We start from the raw sequence: 24,173 nt of genomic DNA, 5'->3' as shown, positions 1-24,173 counted from the left end.
CTGATGTTTTGTTCAGTGATTATTTCTCTCAAGTCTTTAAGTAACTCTCGCAGAGTTTAGATATGGGTTTTCATTTGGTGCCATATAGTGGCAGCCAATTATTCCTGTGTGCTAGTAAAGATAGAATGCAAGAACTCCACCTACTAAAATTGTGACATGCAATATATATATATATATATATATATATATATATATAATTCACCTAGTGTAATGTTGGCATGCCTCATAGCCCAGGTATAGCTTTGGGATGTAAAATGCTATTGCCTATTACTCAAATGTTACAATGCTGTCTTTGTAGACTCTTTCATATAAAATGGCTGTATTTACATTTACAAATTGTTTGCATCTTACTGCTGTCCATAAAGTCTTATCTTGAGTGGACACATTCATGAGCCAGTGTCTTGATCACTAACCTAAAATTAAATTATGGGGCTTTATGTCTTAAAGCTGCACAGTGGGCTATAAGGAATGCCATAATGGAGGGCTTTGGGTTAATTTTGGCCACGGGTTCTATGCACCCAAAGCATAGTGCACAAACATGTTTGCATTCTGCTCCCATCAGTATGTGGCCATTGTGGTGTGTGATAACCAACTCCTGTAGCTGGTTATTGCAAATCTGGTGCCTAATGACTGAAGGCATGTGGGGATGGAAAACTTGCAAAGTAGTTTTGAAGCCTTTAAAGAACGGTCTACAGTCCTGAATGTGTGCCGAGATCGTAGTGGCAATGGAAAGTTTGTGTTTCAGAATGACAGAAACGAAGATGTTTTATCTATTAAATAAAGAATTGTACCTTTATTTTGATGGGGAAAGTTGTGAACGGATTACACAAGGTGACACACAGCAGTGAAACATTGTCACCAATAAGTTATCTCACATGACATCGGGTAGATCACATATGGCTTAGCTGTTTTTGAGTAGTCTGTTTTTCATCATAAGTGTTACCACAAAGGCTTTTTATGCCTCTAACTTATGTTTTTCTGTATAACCCCAAAGGGTTTCGACTAAAATGTAGTACTGACTCTGCACCGTGATGTCACATATCACCTTCTACACCTACTAAACGTGGCCTTGTGCCCTTTGTATTCCTGAAACTTAGCTCATGCATTTCATATGTGCTGCTCCTTTACAAGCCCTTCTGGCTTCCTCAAGGAATGTCATGGCTTGTTTTGTTTCTTCAGTGTTGCTGGCTTGCTTAGAACACCTCTCTCAGTGGCGACACCGTCCAGCAAATGCCCCTGTTGCCATCATTTCACTGTCCGACACAAATGGATAAAAAATTTCTGCATATGTAAATATAAGTTTTGCACAAGCATGTTACAATTTGCTAAATATTTTCAAATGTTTTTAATTGCATAGCTGAAAATGAATTTTTTCGTTGCTAAATCTACCCCGCCCAAATCGCCAGACATTTGCAATAAAGTTTTCACTCACTCACTAAAGGTGTATTTGAGTTTCATTTTGTGGTTCTCTATCTATCTAAATTGTCAGTGTTTCTGCCATCTGAACCCACATAACCAAGTGAGCTTTCAGTTCTAAAATTCCATTTAAAACTTTTCTCGGCAACTGCTGCCGGTATGAGCACATTCAATGATAATCTTTTGATTATACCACAAGAACGAGGGCCTTTAAGCATCAGCACACGCTCCCTTCAATGAGGCTGCACATTGTGCAGTGTGCAATAAAATCTCAGTGTTGCAAATCACTTGGGTTTGTGTAAAACAATCATGGTGTCCTAAATTTGTATTGCAAAAAAATATAAAGATGCATCATGTGACAGCTGAAATGCATTCAATGCAGATCTATTCATCATTGAAAAGGTTTCATGGCATTCTCCAACCTTGTTTGGAGGTATGAAGGAGAGCACAGAAATGTTAGAATAATTTTGTGCACCATAAGAACGAATTTTGTTGAGCTAGTGCGGAGGGAGGTTAGTTTTGTTGCCACTTACAATGACCATCAGCACAGAAAGCTTGCTAATGTACTTTTGCTGAATCTTGTGCATCGGTGCAACAGAAGATCTGTTGTGGTGGTGCACTTTGTGGTCAGCTGGCATGTAATCCAATGCTTGTCAGGACATGAATATAGCATGTGATAGGGTATCACTGGCAGTTTAGGTGGCATTTAGTGAATTAAGTCTGATGTTCTTTAAGTCGAGCCTCGAAATAACGAAGTTGTACTTGCAGCAAAAGTCATTTCACAAGTTCCCATAGCATCCCTGGTGGTTAGTATCTTGTCAGTAATCACTTATGGCGTTTTTCACTGGTCGATTCGGAGCAGGATTTCTTGCTCCGCGGCAAAGAATCCGAATTTCACTGGTCGATCTGGAGCGGGTTCGCGCGTTCCACTGGTCGTTTCGGATCAACTCGCTCCGCGCCGGATGGCTCTCACCAATGCCTCCTTTACTAGATGCCTGCCGCGTCGCTAGTCTTCCTATTGGAGCGGAGGTTCCCGTAGTTCAGGGTAGTCGCGGAGAGACGACGCTCGCAGCCGACCCACTTTCTGTTGCGGAGGAAGTGACGATTACTAGGCTGGCGCGCGCTCGACCAATGGCTTGACCAGAGACTGTGGGTCCTGTGCCTCCGGGATCGCATCAGACGCCGCTAAAATCTCGGAGGCATGGCTACGTGATTTAGGTTTGCAGCGGCCACCGCAGCTAGCGCTCGCAGCCGACCCGGGTTAACCCGGGTGGGGAAGAGTAAAGAGGAAAGGGGCAGGAACCAGCTTCTCGGCTCACGCGGCAGGCATCTAGTAAAGGAGGCATTGCTCTCACTTGCTCCGCCGCCGAGGCGCGGATTCGGGCGGAAATAGCTCGCGTCACTTCCGTCTTCAAGCGAAATCGGTACTCGTTTGGGAGCAGCTTGCGCCCACTTTCGTTCAACCGACGGCCGTAGGTGGCGCTTTTATAACCTGTTCGTCTGCTACGCGGTGGGCGGCTGTGCGGCGTTGTAATTAGTACGGCAGCTGTTTTGTTGTGATGACCTGCTTCTCTAGTTGATGATTTTTGCTAACACAGTGACAGTGATGTCACAAGCCTTTGATCGGTCACTTGGTTCCAAAAGTTGACTGCCCGAACCTAAAAAAATGTCGGAGCGTGTAGTCCGCTGCTCTCTAAAATAGCGTTAAATAGCCTCTCCTATTGCCTTTTTCAAGCAGATTATTATAAATCACATTGTGTATAGAGTTCGCAACGTACACAACAGTTTCATTGTACACGTTGTAAAATTCGCTTCTGCGCTCTTTAGAAACTTGAAGCCACCGTAATGTTCGACGACAGAACGATTACCACTCATTCTCTTAAAGGTTGTCCGTGAATGCGTCGCGAGTTCAAAAATGTGAATTATGCACACAGCTTCACTGCGTACGTATCTTAAACACCACCGTTATGCTGCCGCCGTACCACGCAGAAAAGCTAGCTTTACAGTTTGAAAAGAGTTCCGTGACACGATTTTTAAGGCCTGCAGTGCAGCACGTTTTAAAGCACTGGGATCGCTTAATTTTTTGCAAGCTTTCTACTGAGCTAGACATCCAACGACATTAAAAACAAGATGTGCTCACCTTCCCTTGAAACAGAATCGATCAGCCTATTGCACATATCGGGTGGAGGACTTACTCGTGAATACTTTTACTATACTTTTACCAGATCATCTGCCTTTCACTACGGCACACAGCAGCAAATCCTAATGTCATCTACGACATTAGGCTCTCTGTAATCAACTAAACAAGGCTAGATTATCCTATGAATTTTTTAAAACAATTTTTCCAGTCTCTTAAGGAGGCTAGGAAAGGGAAATTTATGCTGTCGATCTGGTATTGCAGCGGCCACCTATGCTCGTTGTTTACATTTCTTGCACCGCTCCTCCTCTTATAGTTTCACTGTTAAAACGCAAAGCATTCGTAAATATGTCTTCTTTTGTATATTTGTGAATTTATTCATTTACCGCCAATAGAAGCGCTCTGTGCCTGCCGAAATGGCAAGACTCGCAGGGGATACGTTTGGAAGTGAGGTGTCTTCTCGAATGACTTTAGTGGCAAAGTATTACGTCGTGCCGATGCATTGTTCATTAGTGTCGTTGATCAAGGTCAGCATACCACGCACTTCAGGGGAATCGCGGGAACGGAAACAGTTTATGAATTAACTGCCGTGCCGATGCATTAGTTCTTAATGTAACTGAGCATACAACACACTTGGAGATTCGTGGGAATGGAAATTTTGTACTCTGTATGTGTATGTGTGTACTTGCGTCGCCATGCGATCGAGCCGTAGATCGTTGTGAGAGCTGTACAGCCACACTGGCAAAACACTACGCCCTGCGGATGAATACGGAAGAAATGTATGCTAAAGAAAAATGGTCGTCATGCAACTTCATAGCAGTAGACCTTTGTGAAAGCTGTACAGTAACACTGATATTGGCTAGTACATAATCCCGGCTGTTACAATGTCTAGCTCATATAAGGGGCGCTCTATGTGGACGAAACAAGGGCTCAGATCGCTACAACCGCATGCGAAATACTCTGAATGCCTGCCAGTACACTTGTTCGGCGTCTCCGTGTTTGTCCTGCGGCAGGAGACGTGACGGCAAGTGGGCGCGTATATCACAGTGGCCGCTTTCCACTCTTGGTATACTTTGCCGCAATACAATGCGCATGCTTCATTGCGCGACACTGGTGCCCTGCAGCGAAGCTGGCTTTAGGCAAACGGCATTATGCAACGCTCGAGCCATCTTGTCCGTCACTGCGGATAGAAAACGCATACACGTTCAACCTATTTGAGCTGCATCATTTTGTCGATGTTTACCCCTCTATACTAAATGAAGAGGATAACGTACGCCAGTGTGGGTGATTTAAAAGATTAATAAAAAGCCCGGTAACATATGTGCTGTCAGTGAAAAAACACTATTAATGCAGGTCTCCACGCTCCTGTAAAGAAAAAAAAAGATGCAATTCAGTGGTGACCCTCTGGAGGTGGATCCGTACCTATGTAAGCACAGCCGGCTCATTAGTCACAAAGTAGGAGCTGAAGAGAACTTTTTAATGCTCATTAGACTACATTGACAGCGATTATTTGTGGTCAGCCAGTGACAAATGCATTGCACCAAACAGTGAGACTTCGTCTTAATCCGCAATGCTTACGTGGCGAACAGGAGAGCAAAAGGTGAAAACAATGTTTTCATACAAGGCAAGTCATCCATGTAGTGGAATTGCATTTATCGTTGGTGTAGTGTCGATGCACTTTCTGAAGTCCAACCTTTAATGCAGCTTAGTTTCCGTTGGTGCAAGTGCTTCTACTGGAAACATCCAAAATATGATTTATCAAATCAGGTTGCCGTCTTGTAATTTTTGAAATTTTCCTCTGGTCTTAAGTCTTTTCTGAATCTGGAAGAGCTGGCTGATTGTACATTTCATCTCGAGATAGTTTACACACTTCCAGCAACACAGGTTACCACACTTTGTTGAGTGCAGATGAGCACTGCAAATTCTATCATTTTGATGAGGCACCGATCTAATGCCACTCACTCTTGCCACAACGCTTTCTCAACTTGTACTGTACTTGTTTCTTCCACCTTCCATTTGCAGTACCAGGGCTAAGGCACAACAGCAATAACATTTCTAGCAGAAAATGCTTGCTCCTTGGCATCTGATCCCCCGTTCATTTGCTACTTTCTTCCAATTTTTTTTAATGTGATGCTCCTGCCTTCACACACTGTCAGACTGTTTTCCTTCATGCGTTTCCTTGTACTCTTTCTGTCCGCTTCTTGCTCAACATACCGTGCATGCCTTCAGTCTTGTCCTTTTCTATCTCTCCTCCAGAACCTGCAACTTTCAACAACCTGGCATTATTTTGCTTCTTTTTGTGATAGTGCCTGGCTATCTGTTGCTGATGCCACACATTCACTTTGCAATGGTTTATTAGACCACATACATAAATTAATAGCTGTATAAAACCTTGACCCTCCAGCACTTCCACAAAATTCATGCAGAAGTGGAAACAAAGATTACTTAATTCCTCACCACACGTTACTATGTCTGCATCAAAGCTTGATATTACCAACATGTGTGCAGTGTCGTTGCCCATGCTTCCTGGACAGGAAAGCCAGTTGCTCCAGTTCACAAGGCTAGAACAACTGCGAAGTGATTGAGCTATCTGCTTGTGCTGCATTTTTTTGCCACAAGCTGTACAAGGTCATGGCTTGTGCTGCAGAAACCGCATCTTTTTGCCTGCTGCATTCCTTTGTGATGCATTGAACGTGTCTGCTTCTGTTTCCCCTGCTATTTTTACAGAGAAGCTGTATATGGCTAGGTTCTGACCATGACCAATAGTGCATACATCGACAGGGTGTGTAGAAAAAAGTTGCGTCGACAAAATTGAATCCACAGTAGCCTGCTGTGCGCCAGCAGTGCTCAGTGGCTCCGGAGTGCATGGCAGAATAATAAAACGTCATTGTGTACCCACCAATGTCTGTGCCTCGTTTTCTTGTGAAGTCGACATCGCTCTAGCGACGTTATCAGCAGTTTTACTTTGGTCCTGCTATGGCCAGGACGCGTCTAGTTCGTACTGAAGAACAACAATGTGCATGTTAAGAGCACCGGTGTGAGCAACAGCGTGAAGGCAACGGGCAGTTGCTATAGCCAGACCCGCCTTGTCTGCAGATCCGTAATGTCGGCTAGCTGCTCTGTGACCGATGAAGAACAGCGTGCCTGTGAGGATCACCTTTGCAAACAGAAGCGGGAGTGGGCACGAAAGCATCGGCGACCAATTGCAGTATATCACAGTGACCACAAAGCAATGGTTACCATGGTGACAAAGTAAATAGAAGATCAAAGATAACGAAGTTGTGTGTATGTTTCTTTATTTAATCAATATAGCAATTAACCATATATAACTCAATATACTTGTCAACAAGTACAGCTTCAGCTGGTCTTCCATCTTCACATAGTGGAAGGGCTCTGAATTGTATTTTTTTTATCATTCGTCATCAAACTTGTGCATTTTCTTTTTGTAATGCTACAGCCTGTTTCGTGCCATTACTGTTTTCTCTGCTTTTGCCTATTCTGCAGCAGTTGCTGGCATTGTCTCTTGCCTAGGTGTTGGTCCGCACAACATGCTAGAGATGCCATAGACAGTTTAATCACAGGGTGTTCAATGTAAGAGAAGGTCAAAATTACTGGTGTTTCTAATTTTTTAAGCAGCGATTTTTGAACTCTTGTGTGATAAAATCTCGCTTTGTTGATAAACAAGTGATTATCTTTGACAAGTTGTTTCCTATGACAACATTTTTTCTGCGTCGAAAGTTCACACATTTGCCAACAAGGTGCACACACGAGTCAAAGAACTTTGAAACTTTATAGGTCTTGCTTCATGCTTTGTCACTTGGTTTGACATTTTATTCTCATTTTTGATCTCATTAACCTGGCTGCTGTGTGGGAATACCGAACTTGCTACTTAGTACTCAGCATGAAACAATGCTTTAAAACCACTGTGTTGTCCACTGGCCTCACCATGCCACTGTGTGGTTTTGATCAGAATTTTCCATCATAAGTACACTGTTACAAACTTGCACATGACAAGTATGTTACCCTATATGCAAGCAATGCACTGTTTAAAGCCGAGCTAAATACTTCACCAAAAGAACTGCTTTCACCTCCAGTCCACTCTTTTTAGTCTGTTGTCTAAACATCCTGCCAAATACTGTCATTACTATTGCGTCCTGCTGCAAATGTTCATTGTCAGTATACCTTAATTGTTTTGCCTGCTAGCGCAAGTAATATGCCTGAAAATGTACTATGGTGGTGTCCTGTCCTCTTAAGGATGACCAATTTTCCTGGAAACCATAGTAGCCAGAAGAATGGTATTTAAAATGTGCATCACCAAGGTCCTGCAGAAGAGCAGAGCTCAGTGTTTGAGCTTTGACATCACTCCATAGAATACCTGCATATAATTTGTGCTCAATTAACCTTGCTGCAAGACTTTTTCCAAGGGCAAGGCCTAGAATGTTAGTCAATTTTTGATGCTCTGACCTAGTTTGATGTGATTTTCTGTGACATTTTTCTCTATTCCTTTCTTGATTATCTTGGATAGTGGCCTTCTTAGGAGCTATTGCTTCATTAGATGTTTCCTAGGAAGGAAAATCTTGGAAGCCATTATACCACACTAGTGCGCATCATCTGTAAGGAAACAAAGCACTGCATGAGCAGAGGTCTGTCTGCGGCAGCTGCTGTGAATTGCGCCCACGCATCACCCATGTGCTGCTCTCGTGGTCTTCCAATTAGCAACGCAGTTGCACCACACCTTGCTTTGTTTGCGAAGTGCCACACGAGATAGATTGTCCATGCTAGCCAATATATTGCGAAATGGAAACCTGTATAGAGCTGCACTCAAATTTCGCATTAGGCAGTAGGCGAAATATTTTGTAAAAGTAACAATTATATAAATACCATGCAATGAAACCAATCAATATGTACTGAACCAAACTTGTCACCTAATCGCACTGCAGGGAACCCCTGATCATTCTAAGTTTCACCAAAGGCTTGTCATATTTAAATAGTCTCTTGTGCACGCAGTGTATGAATGGGATATCATTGAAAAATATGTGAATGCCTAACGGAGTGTAATCAGGACTGGCACTTTTTCACTGTAACTGTCAGTTCCCTATATGTTGCTTTGCTATAGGGAGGTTATGCTCTAATAGAAACAGTTGGAAGACGGTTCTGTCCACATTGTCACTTCCATCTATATTTGTGCATTCGTTTAAGACCCATCAACTAGCCCAAATTAATTTACATATCTCATAAAAGCAAGTGCACTGCAGTTGGAGCTTTGGAAATAGGCCTGTGTTTAAAACAGATTCGAGTGGTCGACACATGAAGTGGGCTCGTTCATGCGAGTACCCATGTCAGTGCTGTATTGTCTTTTTTTGAAGAGGATCGATCTATTGTTCCTGCTTTAGATAAAGTCTAGTGATCTAGAGAGCATATTTTAAAAGGCTGATGAAAAGGGGAACACTTTTGGATTTTGCTTGCTAACTACTATCTTGTCAGCTGCTACAGTTTTTGTAAATATTCAGTAAATATATTTGGTGCATCTCTTTTCCTCTGTAACACTTTCATGGAGGTTGCGGACGCTTCCAGACGCAAGACTGATTTATGCAGCAGGTGCTCCTTGGCTGCATCTGCAATGCTAGCTCAAGGCGAGAATGCTTTGGCCACGTTGCCATCTGCATCCACAGTCATCCTGGCACAACCGCCATGGTATGTTGGCCACAGAAACGTCACGTGGGTTGACAATATGTGTAGGCTGCTGTGAACACAGTTGGCAGGTGGGCTTTGCTTGCCTTGCATGGTTTAGATTCCAGCTTATGATCTTGAAAATCTCACCTTGTGCTTCTATTGAAGCATTACAAGCAATGGTGTCTGTCCTTTGGCATCATTATCTAAAACTTTTCACCTGTGTTGCCATCTGTTTACAGCAATGTTTCTCTAACTTATCTTATGTTCAAGTGCCATTGTAAGTTAATTCTGGTTCACACATTTGACCCATCCTGTCATGTCTCGGCACCAAATGTTACGGAACCTGTATCTGTGAAAATAGAGGGTTTTCACACCATTTTCTCCTCTAACACAGGATACTGATGATGTTTATAGCATCAGCAAATGTCGATAGCGTCTTGTTTCTGCAGAGAAATCGGCAAGGAAATGCTCTGTCCTGACAGACGCATGTACCGTGATGGGGCCGATAACACCTGTGTGAATCAGGCCTTTGTGAGGAACATAGTTGTCAATTTACCTTTTGACTAGTCTGGCCATGTCAAGAATTGCTGGATAAAACATACTTCTCTCTTTCAGAAAGAGATAATTGAAGTGTTTTGGAGGTTTTCCTAATTTCCTGCCTCTGGCTTGAGCAGGTGTGCAAGATGCAAGCATTAGGTCCATAGAATTGACTGCACCATTTGAAGGTGCACCACTGTAAATGTTCGGTTTGCCTGCAAGACTGTGAAACATGCTTTGTTAAGAGTCTTATGGCTTTGGTAAATATTACATCTCAATGTGCAGAAATACGTCTCAAGATGTTGAACTTTAAAGGGGTACTTACATGATATTTTTGACTATTCATTTCTTGCGTTAAATCAAGGTCCTAGACTTCTAAACTCTAGAAAAAATTGTGACAAGCTTCAGAGCGCAGTTAGCAATTAGTAGTACTGACTTTTCTACAGCCAATTTCAGTGTCGTTTTTTTATACAGTGGAACCTCGATACGATTCTGCTTAATACGTTTTTCGAAATGTTAAGTTTTTTTTTTTTTTCTTGAAAATCCGATTTGGTTGGATAATATGTTGGATGATATGATTTTCCTATGGTACACTTTATTTTCCAGTTCCTGTGAAGATCGTATCAATGAGGTTCTACTGTATTTCAGTTTTTAATTTATTTCTCATTAACCCTTTATTGACAATTGTTGCCTACAGGCAACATACCAGAAAAAAGAATGTTTGTCTTGCGTAGTTTCATTATTCAGTACCAAGTTTCTGGCTAGGTGTCTTTGGCCAACACTGAATGAGAGGCAACAACTGTCATTTGTTAGTTCAGAGCAGACGAGGAAGAAGTTTGGCATGTGACTCACTGTCTTTTAAAAGTAAGGTCAGAGGATACAGGCCGATGTAAGATATCCAACTGCGGTGGTGTCACACATCTGAAGTAAAGCAAAAGAAATGTACACCTATGGTTCATATGTGACGAGAGCTGTCTATACAAATTGAAAAACAAAGCCTCAGGTGACTTGGGGTGAGGCCCACTTCCAGATTCCTGCCTGGGGCTATTGTATTATTATCATAAATATTTACCCCTTCATATCAGTAAAATCATAAAACTTTCCACATATTTATTCATGAGGTGGAAATGTGCACATCAGCTGCTGTGAAATATAACCTCACCGAGCATTCGACCTCAGTCAACCTCAAATTTGTCCATGAGGTTGCCACTGCCATAGCTAAAAAATTTTAACAGCCAACCAATGTCGCATCACTTAGGGAGGTTGAGATCAGCTTAGGTTGACTTCATTACGTCAGCCGTGTGAACCTTGTGAGGTTGGCCATCTTTGCATGGAAGCCTACATTCTATGGCCCCCTGTAGAATCCTGGGATGCTATAACATAAAATGATTCCAAACTTTTCTATTCCAATTCTGCAATCAGCCCACCACGATTGGTCAAAACTTTTTCAGGCCACTCCAAACTTCACCCGTCTGTCACGAAAACCGTGATGGCTCTCCATCTGCTATACATGTACACACTGAGTATGAATGATTAAACTGCACAAAAGAAAAATAATTATTCCTGATTCAACGCCTTTTCACCATTGGCCCTCTGCTATTGGTTCAATGTTTTTGGGTAACACCCACCTCGCCTGTCTGTCACGCGACCTCACAAAACCACAAAAACTGACTGCATCAAAGTGACGTGTACGTGGAAAAAAAATGCATTAATATGCTGAACAAAACTGAAAATTTTTCTGAATAGCCAGAGACTGCCCCGTTCTGAAAGGAATAGAAGATGGCTGCCCGCCGATTGCTCAGGCCCTCGCTACTCACACCTGCCGGTCAGCATGTATTTATTTGCACATTATAAACCTTTTTGCACGGCAGTAAAACGTTATCGAGCCCTTGCGGCATGTACCGTATTTATTCGCGTATAACCCGCACCAAAATGTGAAAAAACGCGTTTAAAAAGTGGGGGTGCGGGTTATCTGCGAATTTTTTCCTTGGGAGGGGGGGGGGGGGGGGTCGGCTTCACCGCAATGTGCGGCAGCCTCCCCGTGTAGTCCGCCATCCCCATCGTCATCGACGCTTGTCAAGCCGATGAAGGGCCAACGAAAGGCCAGCATTGTTGAGCCTCGCGTTAGGCGTACTTACCCCAGTTTGCACTGTTTGCCTGCTTTGTTTTGGCATCATGAGTGCGACTCGACGGCAGTGTTTCACAGCGAAAGAGAAGCTAAAGATTATAGCCGCTGCCGAAGAAATCGGCAACAGAGCTGCTGCAAGACAGCATGACGTCGACGAGTCGTGCATTCGCGACTGGAGGAAGAAAAAAGAGAGTCTCGAAGCAACGAACCGGAACAGGCGAGCGTTTCGGGGTCCGAAGACTGGCGCGTACCCCCACCTCGAGACGCAGCTTGCGAAGTTCATTGAGGAGCAGAGAAGTCGTGGCCACGCTGTTTCGACTGAGATGGCGCAAATGGAAGCCCTGAAGTTGGCCCGGGAATTGAACATTCCACGTGAGTTTCGTGCAAGCCGTGGATGGCTTCAGCGCTTCATGCGAAGACATGGATTTTCTATGCGGCGGCGAACAACCATGTGCCAGCGGCTTCCTGAAGCCTACGAGGAAAAGTTGAACTTTCAACGATATGTGATCGCACTTCGGAAGGAGCACAGCTATTTGCTGTCTCAGGTGGGAAATGCTGATCAAACACCTGTGTACTTTGAGATGCCGATGGACACGACCATGGAAAAAAAGGGCTCCAAATCAGTCAGCGTGCTGACCGGCGGAAATGCCAAGCTGCGCTGCACAGTCATGCTATGCGCTTTGGCTGACGGCACGAAACTGCGCCCGTATGTGATTTTCAAACGCAAGACGCTACCTAGCATTCCACTGCCCCCAGGAATCGTTGTGCGTGCGGAAGAAAATTCGTGGATGAACAGTGGCCTAGTCGGTGACTGGCTTCGAGTAATCTGGGAGCGAAGACCAGGTGCCTTGCTGGCACGCCGGTCGATGCTCGTACTAGATTCCTTCAGAGGCCACTGCACTGATGCGGTGAAGGCTCGCCTTGCCGAGACCAGCACCGACCTCGTCATAATACCTGGCGGCATGACGTCCATGCTACAGCCACTCGACGTGTGCCTGAACAAGCCGTTCAAGGCACACGTGAAGCGGCTGTATGCCCAGTGGATGGCCGACGGCATGTACGCCCTCACACCGACGGCACGCGTGCGAAGGCCTGAGATTCCATTGCTGTGCCAGTGGATCGTGGATGCGTGGAAAGCGATACCGGCCGATTTGGTGCGCAAAAGCTTTAAAAAATGTGCGATCAGTAATAGTCTGGATGGTTCCGAGGACGACTACGTCTTTGAGAGTGGCGATGAAGCCTCGGATGGCAGTAGTGAGAGCGGCGACGATTAAGAATTGGATAACCAGTGACGTGGTGGCGGTCGTTTGAATAAATGTTCTGAAAACGAAATGATCACTGAGTGTGAATTGCATCTTTCTAGCGCTCATTTTTTTTTTTTCAGGTAAACGTGCGGGTTATACGCGAGTTTTTTTTTTTTTTTCCGCCGAGTTCAAAGTTAGGGGTGCGGGTTATACGCAGGGGCGGGTTATACGCGGGTAAATACGGTATACAGCATCGCTCTGCCAACTCTTCCTTGCTGAGGATTTGTTTTAGCGGCATTCTTATCCTTCTGTTGCAAGCAGCCGCGATTTTCGACCAGCCACCGCAAGCTAAATAAGGTGAAGCGGACCATTCGGAGAAGCCAGCACCACCCTCTTCATGCGGTTATCTATTTTCACTGTGCTGGCTCGGCCCCATCGAAACCCTCTCCACTAGACCGTACACCTCGCCTCTTGTCAGCTAATTAGATAAGAAAAACCGCTGAGTGTAGGCAATGTTATTGGTTTTGGAAGTGAACAAAGGTGACCTCCTATAAACGAGGAGAGTGTTTGGTTGGGTTGCTCAGACCACGCTGCAAGTCACTGCCCGATGCTTGCGCCGGTGGTTACATAAATTTGATGTCAGGAGATTGGAATCAAAACAGTTTGAAATCATTTTATGTTATAGCACCCCTGAATGTGCTTTACTTTAGGTGCGTTCAATTCGCCTGCACCGCCTGAACCAGTTCACAAGGTGTTGCACCCTGCCATTCGTTCCAGTGGTGCAGCAATGGCACCCGCTGAACCACTCCGTTCGTTTCAAAAGGTGCAGGGCTGGTTCATGATTTTGCTGCACCTACTCCGCTGTCGGTGCCGACTTGGTGCAGGCGTACAGGTGCGACGCAGCAGTGCAGCAGACAATCCAGCACATGGGTGCAAGCACCATTAAAAGCCCGCTTACACACGTCTGATGTGTCTACAAGTGTGGTTTGTAGTTAGGCCCACAAGCTGATAATTCTTGTAGTTCACAATCTTTCAAATGTACGCACTCTGTGCACATTAATCGGGCATAACATAACGCCTGCACCGCATCTGCACCTTGGCATTTGTTTCGAGTGTTGCGCTGTGCCTGCACCGCAGAAACAAGCTGCACAATTTCTGAACTTCTCGTGAACCTCCGTTAACTGGTTCACAGTTGTGCAGGTGAATTGAGCAGACCTTTTAAGTGCTTCCACATGAAGCTCTTATTTGCCCTTACGTTGCTTGGTGGCCTGATGGCTGCTTCAGGTATTGTACAAAATGTTCGATTCAACATTGAAAGAAAATTCAAGGATATGAATGCTCATGAAGGCCAAAATTCAGTGACATACAAATGCATTAATTCTGCACATAAACTAAAAATTGTCAAATTTCCTTCTTCCTAGCTGCATTCAGTTAAGCATGCTACTAAGTTGGAATTGCTGGAAAAGTGTAAAAAAAGGCAATTCTCTTTTATAGTGTAGAGTGTCGACTGATAACTGGCCTTACGGCCAGAAATGATGTGCTTACCTTGAGGAGGATGCTTTAGTTCAGTGCCAACTCTAATCTCTTCATTCAAATACATGTAAAATGCAGAAATGCTTTTGAGACTACTGGAATAATTTCAATGAAATTTGTTGCATTTGAGAGAAAAAGTTAAATTTTAGTCATTCTAGGCTGCATAATTTTGATTTAGGACCTTGAATATTTAGGAAAAATTGCTGAGAGTCGGTAAGCTTACAAATATAAGCACAAAGTTTACAATTTCATAGCTTTTGTATCAAGTTGTAAACTTCATACGGAAGTCTTTTTAATTTCACAATTTTCAAAATTTCCTGCCACAAAAAATTGCCCCCTAAAACAGTCTCTACATTTCAGCTTTTTTTTTTTTTACATGTAACCAACCTCATCGAATTCTGCTGCTGGCTTCAGAGAAAAACTATTTCTCTGTTCCCATGTATTCAGATAGGAGCTCCCAAAATAAAACTGCCTCCAAGTCAGGTAAACCATTGTATTAAAGAATATTATAAGGAAGAGGAGGAGAAGGAAAAACATTTATTAAAAGAAAGAAAGGAAAAGCAGGTGTCTTTCTGCTTGTGTGGGAGGCGCCCTTAGTCCAGGACTCCTGCGGCTCTTGCTGTCTCCCGGGCTTGCCACACCTGGTGTAACAAGAATTGTGTTCTCATTTGAATTACTGGAGTATACTTTTTCCTTTGTCATAGGTGGAAAAGTAAAGTATCAGCAACGTTCTCACACCTACACTGTCCTTATTGGTATGTAGTGACTAAATTCTGCTTTTGCATTAGTTGTGTTGATAGCATGCTTGTTCCAAATTCTTATTTGTTCCTTTTGCAAATTTTCATTTTGTTCACAGAACTTTCCAAAAGGGGAACGTATCCAATAAAATAAAGCACTATTTTACTTTCATGCTGAAGATTCATAACCTTACAAATTGATGTGGTTTCTACCTGGTGATCTTCACTTCACTAAAGAGTTATGAGCTAGGTACTAGGGTATCCCAGCAACATCATGAGCAAGCAACACCATCTTCTCTCATCTCTTAGAGAAAAAAAAAATCGTTATAACTTTACTTCACTCTGCAAAATGCTTAAAGCATAAAAATATCACTCGTTTTTTTTATTTTTACATGTTATAATACACAAGCGCCTATTAAACAATGAACAGTACACCTCATTGTCTTCTCCCATCCAGTCATCCCTGGCCCAAGACTAAGAGACTGCCAGGTCAGCAAGCCAAATTAAAGAAAGTGTACCACGCATGAAATAGGACGCTGAAAAACTTGTAGATAAATTGTGTTGTAGTTTAACCTAACCCCTCCTCCTACATGACAAAAACTTGTTTGCATGTCAAGGTAGCATCAGAAAATACTAAATTTCTTTTCTGATTGAAATTAAACCTGGAAAGTATTCTATCAAGTGCAGAGGGCAGAAGGGCATTAGCAAATAGCATAGCTTTCAAGATTTTTCACGCAGTGCCTATAGGTTGCCTTGATGCTGCCTCCAATCTCCCTTTTACTGAAGCATGCACACACACATTATACCTCCATTGATACCGAAGTCCCACTCAAAAGTCTCTGGCCACCGCAAATCATCCTGCATGTACCGCTGACAAGGTGTACATCTTTGGCGAAGTTATTTCCGATTCAAACATCTGATGGGCCAGAAAACTATAAATTTCGTTATGTCACCATTAACCAAAACACGAATTAATATTCCTGCTTGCAGGGACACAAACTGACTGCTGTTACTGAACAGCGCTCCGTGGCATTCAAGTGAAGAATGATCTTGATCGTCACTTATACGAATAATCATTCGGTTTTATGGCTGGGATTCCTAGGTCATGTGAATTGTAGTGGAGCTGCTTAGTGTAGTGACTGATTTGGGGCTGCTCAATATTTTTTTTTTTTTTTTGATGCCACTCTAATGTCCGCCAAATAAAAGAAAATGTTTCTTTCTACATTGTGTCTTATCATTGCTTTGCAATTTGCAAGCACAGTACAGCAAAAAAGGGGCTTTGCCTTACATTGGTTCTATTTGAAATAGGCTGTTTATTTCGGCATACATGCTGCAGCTTGTGCTCTCCAGGTCTCCAAGCATGAGTACCTGCTTCTGAGAAGATGACAGCTGTAAGAAACAAATGACTCTGTGTCACACAATTACAAAAACATGAAAGTGCCTGCTTTATGATAGATACAAAAAAATGACAACTCAGGCAGACTGGCAGAGCAGTCATCAATAATAAAACAAGACATTGCACAGTTTATTTGCCTAAGAAATGAGGTCTGCACATCAAGCTTAGCAATTCTCGGCAGCTTGCTCGCTTTATACAGTCAGTCCACATTGTTAGCTCAACATATCCGTTTGATGGATTTCACAGTTCTCTTTAACACTCTGCCTGTCCCTTACTTCACCAAATCTGTTGTTGCTGTGAGCACCGCTGAAATTACAGCGGAATCTCATTGATAAGTGTCCAGGAAATTGTAGCTGTCATTCGTTTTAACATCTATTTCAACAAACCAGTTGGGCAAGGGCCTAAAAACCAGCAATTTGGAACCATCAAGTTACAGTGCACAGGGCTGGGCAAACACTTTGAAATTGGGTGCCAACAGCACAGAAGGTTGCACTACCCGCCGTGGTTGCTCAGTGGCTATGGTGTTAAGCTGCTGAGCACGAGGTAGCGGGATCGAATCCCGGCCACGGCGGCCGCATTTCGATGGGGGCGAAATGCGAAAACACCCGTGTACTTAGATTTAGGTGCACGTTAAAGAACCCCAGGTGGTCGAAATTTCCAAAGTCCTCCACTACGGCATGCCTCATAATCAGAAAGTGGTTTTGGCACGTAAAACCCCACAATTTAATTTAATTTTAATGTTTGCACTAACTCTCCAAATGCAGGCAGATTTAGGTGAACAATCACATTTAAGGTGGAGGTTATGTGCTGCTGATCTATGGTGTAAAAACACACATCTTGCTTTTACGTTGGCCTTTTTAATCAAAGAAACATATGTGCCATAGAATCTTGACTGTGGGTAATATTAGTGATAGCCACATTAGACAACTGCACCCGTCCTTCTGGGGAGCTTCTTTGCATTCTTATGAGAGGAACTTTTGAAGTTCAACCATGTTATAGTGCTGCACAGCGAGGGCAATTTCGTTTCAAGGCCAATGAACCAGGAACGCAAAACATTTCTCTATGGAGTGAACAGCGTACCCTACTTTTTTAAACTTACCAAGCTGATTGAGCGTATTTTTTCTGTCCATATCGCCAACAGAAATCTGCCAATATCCAGAACGAAGATCAATAGAAGAGAAATAGCTGGAACCATGGAGGCAGTGAAGGACATCGTCTACATTTGGGAGCAGGTAGACTTCCTTCTTAGTAATTTTGTTCAGATGACGGTAGTCTACACAGAAGCGCCACGTGGCGTCCTTCTTAACCAAAACCACAGGTGACGCCCAGGGACTTGAAGAAAGCTTAACGATGTTTTTATCTAGCATTTTGTTCACTTCACTTAGAATTACTCGGCGTTCCGATGCAGAAACTTGATATGGTCATCGGTGAATAGGCGTAGCATCGCCAGTAGAAATCCGATGCTGGACCGCGAGCGTCTGGCCTAAAGGGTGATCGCTTGAAGTAAAAAATATCTCGGTAGGAGGATAATACGTGGCAAAGGTTGTCAGCCTGCGCAGAGAACAGGTCCACCGCAACCATTTTCTTTATGTTGGCATCGGTGCCCGAGGCTGGTGCAACGGGCTTGCTAAGCTCAGAAGAACCATCGGTTGATAAAGCTGCTACGTGATAGTCGCCGAGACAATCAACGTTGACAAGGCAAATACCTTGCAGTAGGATTTGCTTTCCCAATCAAAAGTTAAAGATAGGCATGCGAGTATGGTTAGCAGTAACAGTCAGAATGCTGTGAGGCACGGTGATGTCATACTGTGGTGGAATGTTGGCCAGAGGAGTGACGAGGTACTCGCCATCAAGAACAGGTGGGCAACACAACAGTTTAATATAGGCTATTGACTTCGGTGGCAGGCGAATAAAGCAGGTGAGGCGTAAGCGACACTGGGGTGCGTTAGAAGGTTCTACGAGAATCGGCAACTCAAGGCAAAGGGTACTGGCAGAGCAGTCAATAAGAGCAGAATGCGCAGAGAGAAAATAGAGTCCGAGAATTAGGCCATGGGGCAATGAGCAATCACGGTGAAGAGGACAGGAGTGTGGCGGCCGGCGATGCTCACACATGCCGTACATATGCTGATGATAGGCACAGTACCGCCATCCGCAACGCAACCAACGTGTGCAGACACTGGGGTGAAGTGCTTTTTCAGTCGTCGTCGGAAGGCAGCACTCATAATAGAAAGATGTGCTCCTGCATCGATGAGTGCAGTGACAGGTGTAATGGTTGGAGTCGGGCATGAAATAGATGGTAGCTGGCCCATGCGGTCATCGAACTTATCCACGCTGAGGACGTTGTTGACGGGAGAGACTTGTTCTCATCAAGAATGAGGAATCTGGGATTTATTTACAGTATCTGCATGAGAATGTGACAGTTCATCAGTCTAACATGACTGAAAAAGGAATGCACCCTGAGGAGCCGCCAACGGCTCCTTAAATACACTGTCCTCCCGAAATCCCTAGGTGAGGGAAAACGGCAGTTCACCGCCGACTAATTCGGAGCGTCCAAAGTCATCGTAACCAACCCGCCTTTGAGGGGGAGGGTTTATGCACTCACTTCTGCACAGGTTGCACTGACCACACCAAGGTGAGAGGGTTTTCGCAGACACTGTGCTTGACCCGAGCAGGCGCCTCTTTATTCCAGAGTTGACCCTGCAGTCAGTGGCCGCCGCATCTGTCCATTGATTGATGCGTGAGACGCGTTCTAAGCTGCCTGAGACGGCACCGCAAAATATCTTCCAGGAGCTCCCCTGCTCCAAGCAGACCTTGACGGTGAACACACTAACAATACTTGCTCCGTCCACTGTGTCTAGCCATCTCGGCACCCTTCCGTTGGAAACGAGGCGCATTGTCCTCCTTACAAAACCAGTCGCCGCCACAGCCATGGTAGCGCCGATGGGCTGGGGACTGATGTCTGGTCGTCCTTTCAAAGCGAGTCGTCACAGCAGACCTGGTGGCGCCTTTCCGTCGGTCCCTTCCTCGAAGATCGCCAGCACCTGCTGGTCGAACGTAACACAGGATACCCGTCAACGTCAAGAAAGTTTTGGTTCGTAGGTAACATGAGCAGAGAATTTGAGGGCAGGGTCGACAACACAGCTTCACCTCCAGAAGCTGTGGTGCCTAGTTTTTTGGCTGCATCCAGGAGGCAATAGGTGGCGAGGAGAAGCGACGGGCCTTGGGTGTACGAGACTAATGGCATTGAGATGAGGGCGAGTGGCTGTAGCGAAGGTTCGGAGGTGGGGCATCAGCGGCAGTGGGTTCTAGGCGGGTGGCATAGGGAACAGTAGGTCCAAAGGTGCAGGAATAAGCGCAGGCGTATGTCCGAGGAGGTGGTGGCCATTGGTTGCGGCAGTGACAAGCGACGTGGTCGATGCGACAGCAGTGGAAGCAGATCGGCTTGTCATCAGGGGTACGCCATTTGGACGGGTTGCGATATGTGGCAGAAAAAGAGTGCCGGGGACGAGGAGGGCCGCTAGAGAACGGGGGAACGCTGGGTTGAGACGTGCAACACACGGAGTTCAGACCCATGTTCTCAAATTCCTGTCTGACGACGGCCTGAATCCTGGCAATTGTGGTTGCTGGCGGGTCGGGAGGTGTTGCAGAGAAGGCTGGCCAACAGGTGGCCTCGAGCTGGCGGCGAACAATACGGGTTCGGTCATCACAGGTGGTCGCCTGATGTGGTCGACCCTCACATGTTGACGTAGCAGCAGTGTTGGGTAGCTGTGTGATGTGGTGTGTGATACGGCGGCTCTTAGCTTGTTCAAGGCGATGGTATTAATTTGTCATGGCGCCGATAGGAAAGACGTTGCGGAAAACAAGAAAATTGAAAGCGTCGTAGGCGATGCCTTTTAGCCACCTTATCTGCTTCAGACATAGTATGGTGGGCTTTGTGGCAAAGAGCCAAGACGTCTAGGATGTATCAAACGTATGGCTCTGTAGATGTCTGGTCACGAGGCGCAAGAGCCTTTCTCGCGGCAACCTTGCACCCAAAGGGGTCGCTAAACAGTTCTCGTAGCTTTACTTTGAAACTGTCCCAGCTTATTATCTCGTCATGCGTTCAGAGTCGCATGCGTGGGGTGCCACCGAGATAAAAGATTACATTAGCAAGCATAATTGTTGGATTTCACCTGTTATTAGCACTGGCGCATTCATAGAGCTTGAGCCAATCATCAACGTCCTGTCCCTCCAGGCCACAGAAGAGACCAGGGTCACGATGTTGGGCAACCATGACGATAAGAGCAGTCGGACAAGCTGAAGCCATTGCAGATGCGGTCTCGTCAATGGGAGGTACGGTGACAAGCTCGATGTACCGACCACTTTGGAGTGCCGTGACGAGGACGGGGATCGCTAACCTCCACCAGAATGTTGCACAGACACAGACGAAATACACAGATGAAAGAGGCTATTTACATGCTATTTACACTGGAGCCAGACAGCCAGGCCGACACTCGCTCACGCCATGAGCCCAGACACACTTCATCTCTTCCTCGCGACGGCTCATCTCTTGAACATCTCTCGATGAGATCGTAATAATATGAATGTCTGTACTACATAGTGTGGTGTGTAGTGTGTGACACTGTGCAGCAGATGGAGAGAGACAATAAGCAGACGAGAAAGAATGTGCGCGCAGAGGCAAATTCCGTACTGGATGGAAGACAACGTTGAAGAGCGTCCGGCACGTGAGCACGCAGCACAAGAAAAAAAAAATGAAAATGCATCCAATCAGAAGAAAACACAGAGCTTCCAGGGGCCAATCAGGAAACGAAAAATCGACGAGAGCAGCAGAAAAGCGAGGTGCGCTGGCAGAAGGGAGAGTTCTAGGAAGCGACGCCAAGAGAAGGTCGGTTACCGGACTGGGAGTTCAAGACCGACCGGCAGGTTGCGGACCCGAGCCACCAGGACTTCACCCAATTGGGACCTCCTGCCAACCCGTTCCTGGGCTTCACCACTCTACCCGATCGTGAACGGCTTCTCGAAACCGGCGAGTTTCTGCGCCCATGAGCAGAACGAGAGCAGTCGGGCTATGGGCCCCGAGTTCTACGCCCAGCTGCCTGGCCAGAACGCCATCACCATCTGCCGCCGCCTGCCTTCCCTCTTCAAACCGGAGCCACCACACTCTGGTCGCCTGTTCATCCACCAATCCCATCGACATTGTGGTGAGACATTACATTCTTTTCTGTTTTTCAAATCCCCTTCTCCAATGAGAAATTTCGCAGCATCCCCCCTTCAAGTATTTATTGAAGAAAACTTTCAATCAAGAATTCATTCATGCTGATGTAATTATGCAATGAATTACACAACTTCATTCAACTTGCTTGAACAATGAATAAAGAAATTAAATGGAAATCATTAGTCGGTTGGACTACACCTTAACGTGCAACATAATTGGTGAATGCATATCCATAATTTATTTCCTTCCATGTCAATTAATTTCATTGCTCTGAGAAATTTTCTAATTTTTTTTGTGCTTGCATTACTATGACCACAGCTAAAGTAATGCAAGGTGGCAAATTATTCACTGCTGCCAAAAATTAAAAAAAAATTATTTTTTTTTGCCACTTGTCAGCAGCAATGCAAGTGGAAAACTGCTTAGCAAGATTTGTATCTAGCAAATACGTATGCAGTTGGCATCTTCATAACAACAGAGAGGTGGATCATGCTACACTGAGGCTGAAGGGCTAACAGGACAAACCTAGCTGAGCTAGACAAGGGTGGACCAGTGCATGGCACTGGCTCGGGTCAGGCCAGGGAAAAGTGTCCATGCAGTGCTGTACTTTTATGCACTGTTTTCAAGTACTGAAATTTCATCCTTAAAATATTTCTAGGTATTGCAAGCATACTATGCTCTTCTATATCCATCACAGCTGCCTCTCATTTTCACAACTACCTAAGCTTTATAGCTCAGAATAGCTGTAAAAATAAGGTATACTGAAGCGTAATGTTTTGTTTACGTGTTCCTGTCGTATGTTGAAAGGCAGCGTTTTGGTTGCAAGGTGACTTTCAGTTGTGTTTTGCCTCGGCACCATGACCATGACGTATTGTCAAAAATTCATTCAACATGAGAGATAGCAGTTGATGCCATAACGTCACGCTTACTTTTTAAGTAGCCGGAACACATTTTTACACAAAATGAATTCGCCCAAGGCGCACGATCACCAGGTCACTACAGATGTTGGTAAAGCACTATTTATTTCACACAACTGTTGCACCTTCCTTGCAACTGTTGCATCTTCCTTTCCTTAAATTCTTTTCTTTTTCACACGGAAGGGGTGGTTTGCATAAAATTAAAATATCCGGATACACAAAAATACGGAGCAGTAAAGGTAAAGCGGCAGATGAGCAATATTCTCGCACCAACGTAGTGACAAATGAGCTGCTGCAAATGCTTCTTAACAGTCATGCTTTAACGGTGCGAGTGGTGCCTGCATTATGTTTAGAAAAAATTTACGATGCACTACCGAGGTTTTGCTTCGTTTAACATGTTAAAGGTAAACAGCGGGACTCCGCTGTTATACTCTGCGTCGTCGCAAACTACTGAAAGGCGTCACAACGCATCTACAGCGCGTAAATGGATAAAGTAAGGCTATCAAAAGCTCGCCTTAAATGCAAATCGGAGCGCCGAACCTACGCGTCCTGTTGGAAAGACGAAGCGAGTGCTCTTCAAAACGCAATAAACAATGGCCACATATCGATTTATCAATAAAGATCGTTATAAAACGATTATGTGTACTGGCGGTGCAAAAAATACTAGCTGTTTGAAGAATTTAAACCATTTAAACTGGGACTGAATCCTTCAATGACACGGACGCCCTGCAACAAACCAATAGAATAACTTATAACTTCCGAGCACTGAGAACAAGATTAACGCTTACAAAAAAAAAAAAAGAAAGATTGGCTTTGCTAGTTTCTGTTTCGGTTTCTGATGCATGAAGCGCCACCTGCTTCCTGAAAAAAGTGCCATGGCAGCTTCCTGTTTACTTTTCGAAGTTGGCGTAACTAACGCAGCTGAGTGTGGCTGAGTCTCGAAGCTTTCGTGTGCCGTTATGCATAACGCAATCTCATTGAATAGATGCTGTGAGTATTTGTGGAGCCTCTAGAAAGTCCTGCATCGATACGTGTGTGTCTTTGTATACGCGCCATCTCTGGAGGTAAGCAAACCCTCTCAGCCAGCTTGCGCCGACCTTCGTTGCAAGGGCAATATTTGTAATTTAATACATGCTTTATCGGTATACGGCTGCATCTGACCGCCACTTTCTTATAGGCCTGATGAAAAGTGGTATTGAAACCACTACATGGGTACTACCGTAACCGTAATCTCTACCGTAAT

At 44.6% G+C, this 24,173-nt stretch overlaps 1 protein-coding gene across 5 annotated transcripts in view; it reads left to right on the top strand.

The window, feature by feature from the left end:
- Positions 1-3,880: 3,880 nt before the first annotated feature.
- Positions 3,881-24,173, top strand: part of LOC142559808 (uncharacterized) — a 32,240-nt gene continuing 11,947 nt past the window's right edge. Inside the window, exons 1-6 of one of the 5 annotated variants that reach the window (XM_075671505.1) lie at positions 3,881-6,838; positions 9,111-9,247; positions 15,083-15,151; positions 15,373-15,423; positions 16,396-18,033; positions 21,036-22,002. In XM_075671505.1, coding sequence (XP_075527620.1) covers positions 9,193-9,247; positions 15,083-15,151; positions 15,373-15,423; positions 16,396-16,421 — 201 coding nt within the window. In that variant the 5' untranslated portion in view covers positions 3,881-6,838; positions 9,111-9,192 and the 3' untranslated portion in view covers positions 16,422-18,033; positions 21,036-22,002. Of the gene's footprint in view, positions 6,839-9,110; positions 9,248-15,082; positions 15,152-15,372; positions 15,424-15,524; positions 15,579-16,395; positions 18,034-21,035; positions 22,003-24,173 lie in introns of those variants that run through there. The other 4 variants (XM_075671497.1, XM_075671489.1, XM_075671482.1 and 1 more) reach the window with 4 other exon arrangements.

This window comes from Dermacentor variabilis, chromosome 1 (assembly GCF_050947875.1).
Source record: "Dermacentor variabilis isolate Ectoservices chromosome 1, ASM5094787v1, whole genome shotgun sequence".
Taxonomy (NCBI): Eukaryota; Metazoa; Arthropoda; class Arachnida; order Ixodida; family Ixodidae; genus Dermacentor; species Dermacentor variabilis.
This window is presented reverse-complemented; position numbering and strand designations above follow the sequence as displayed.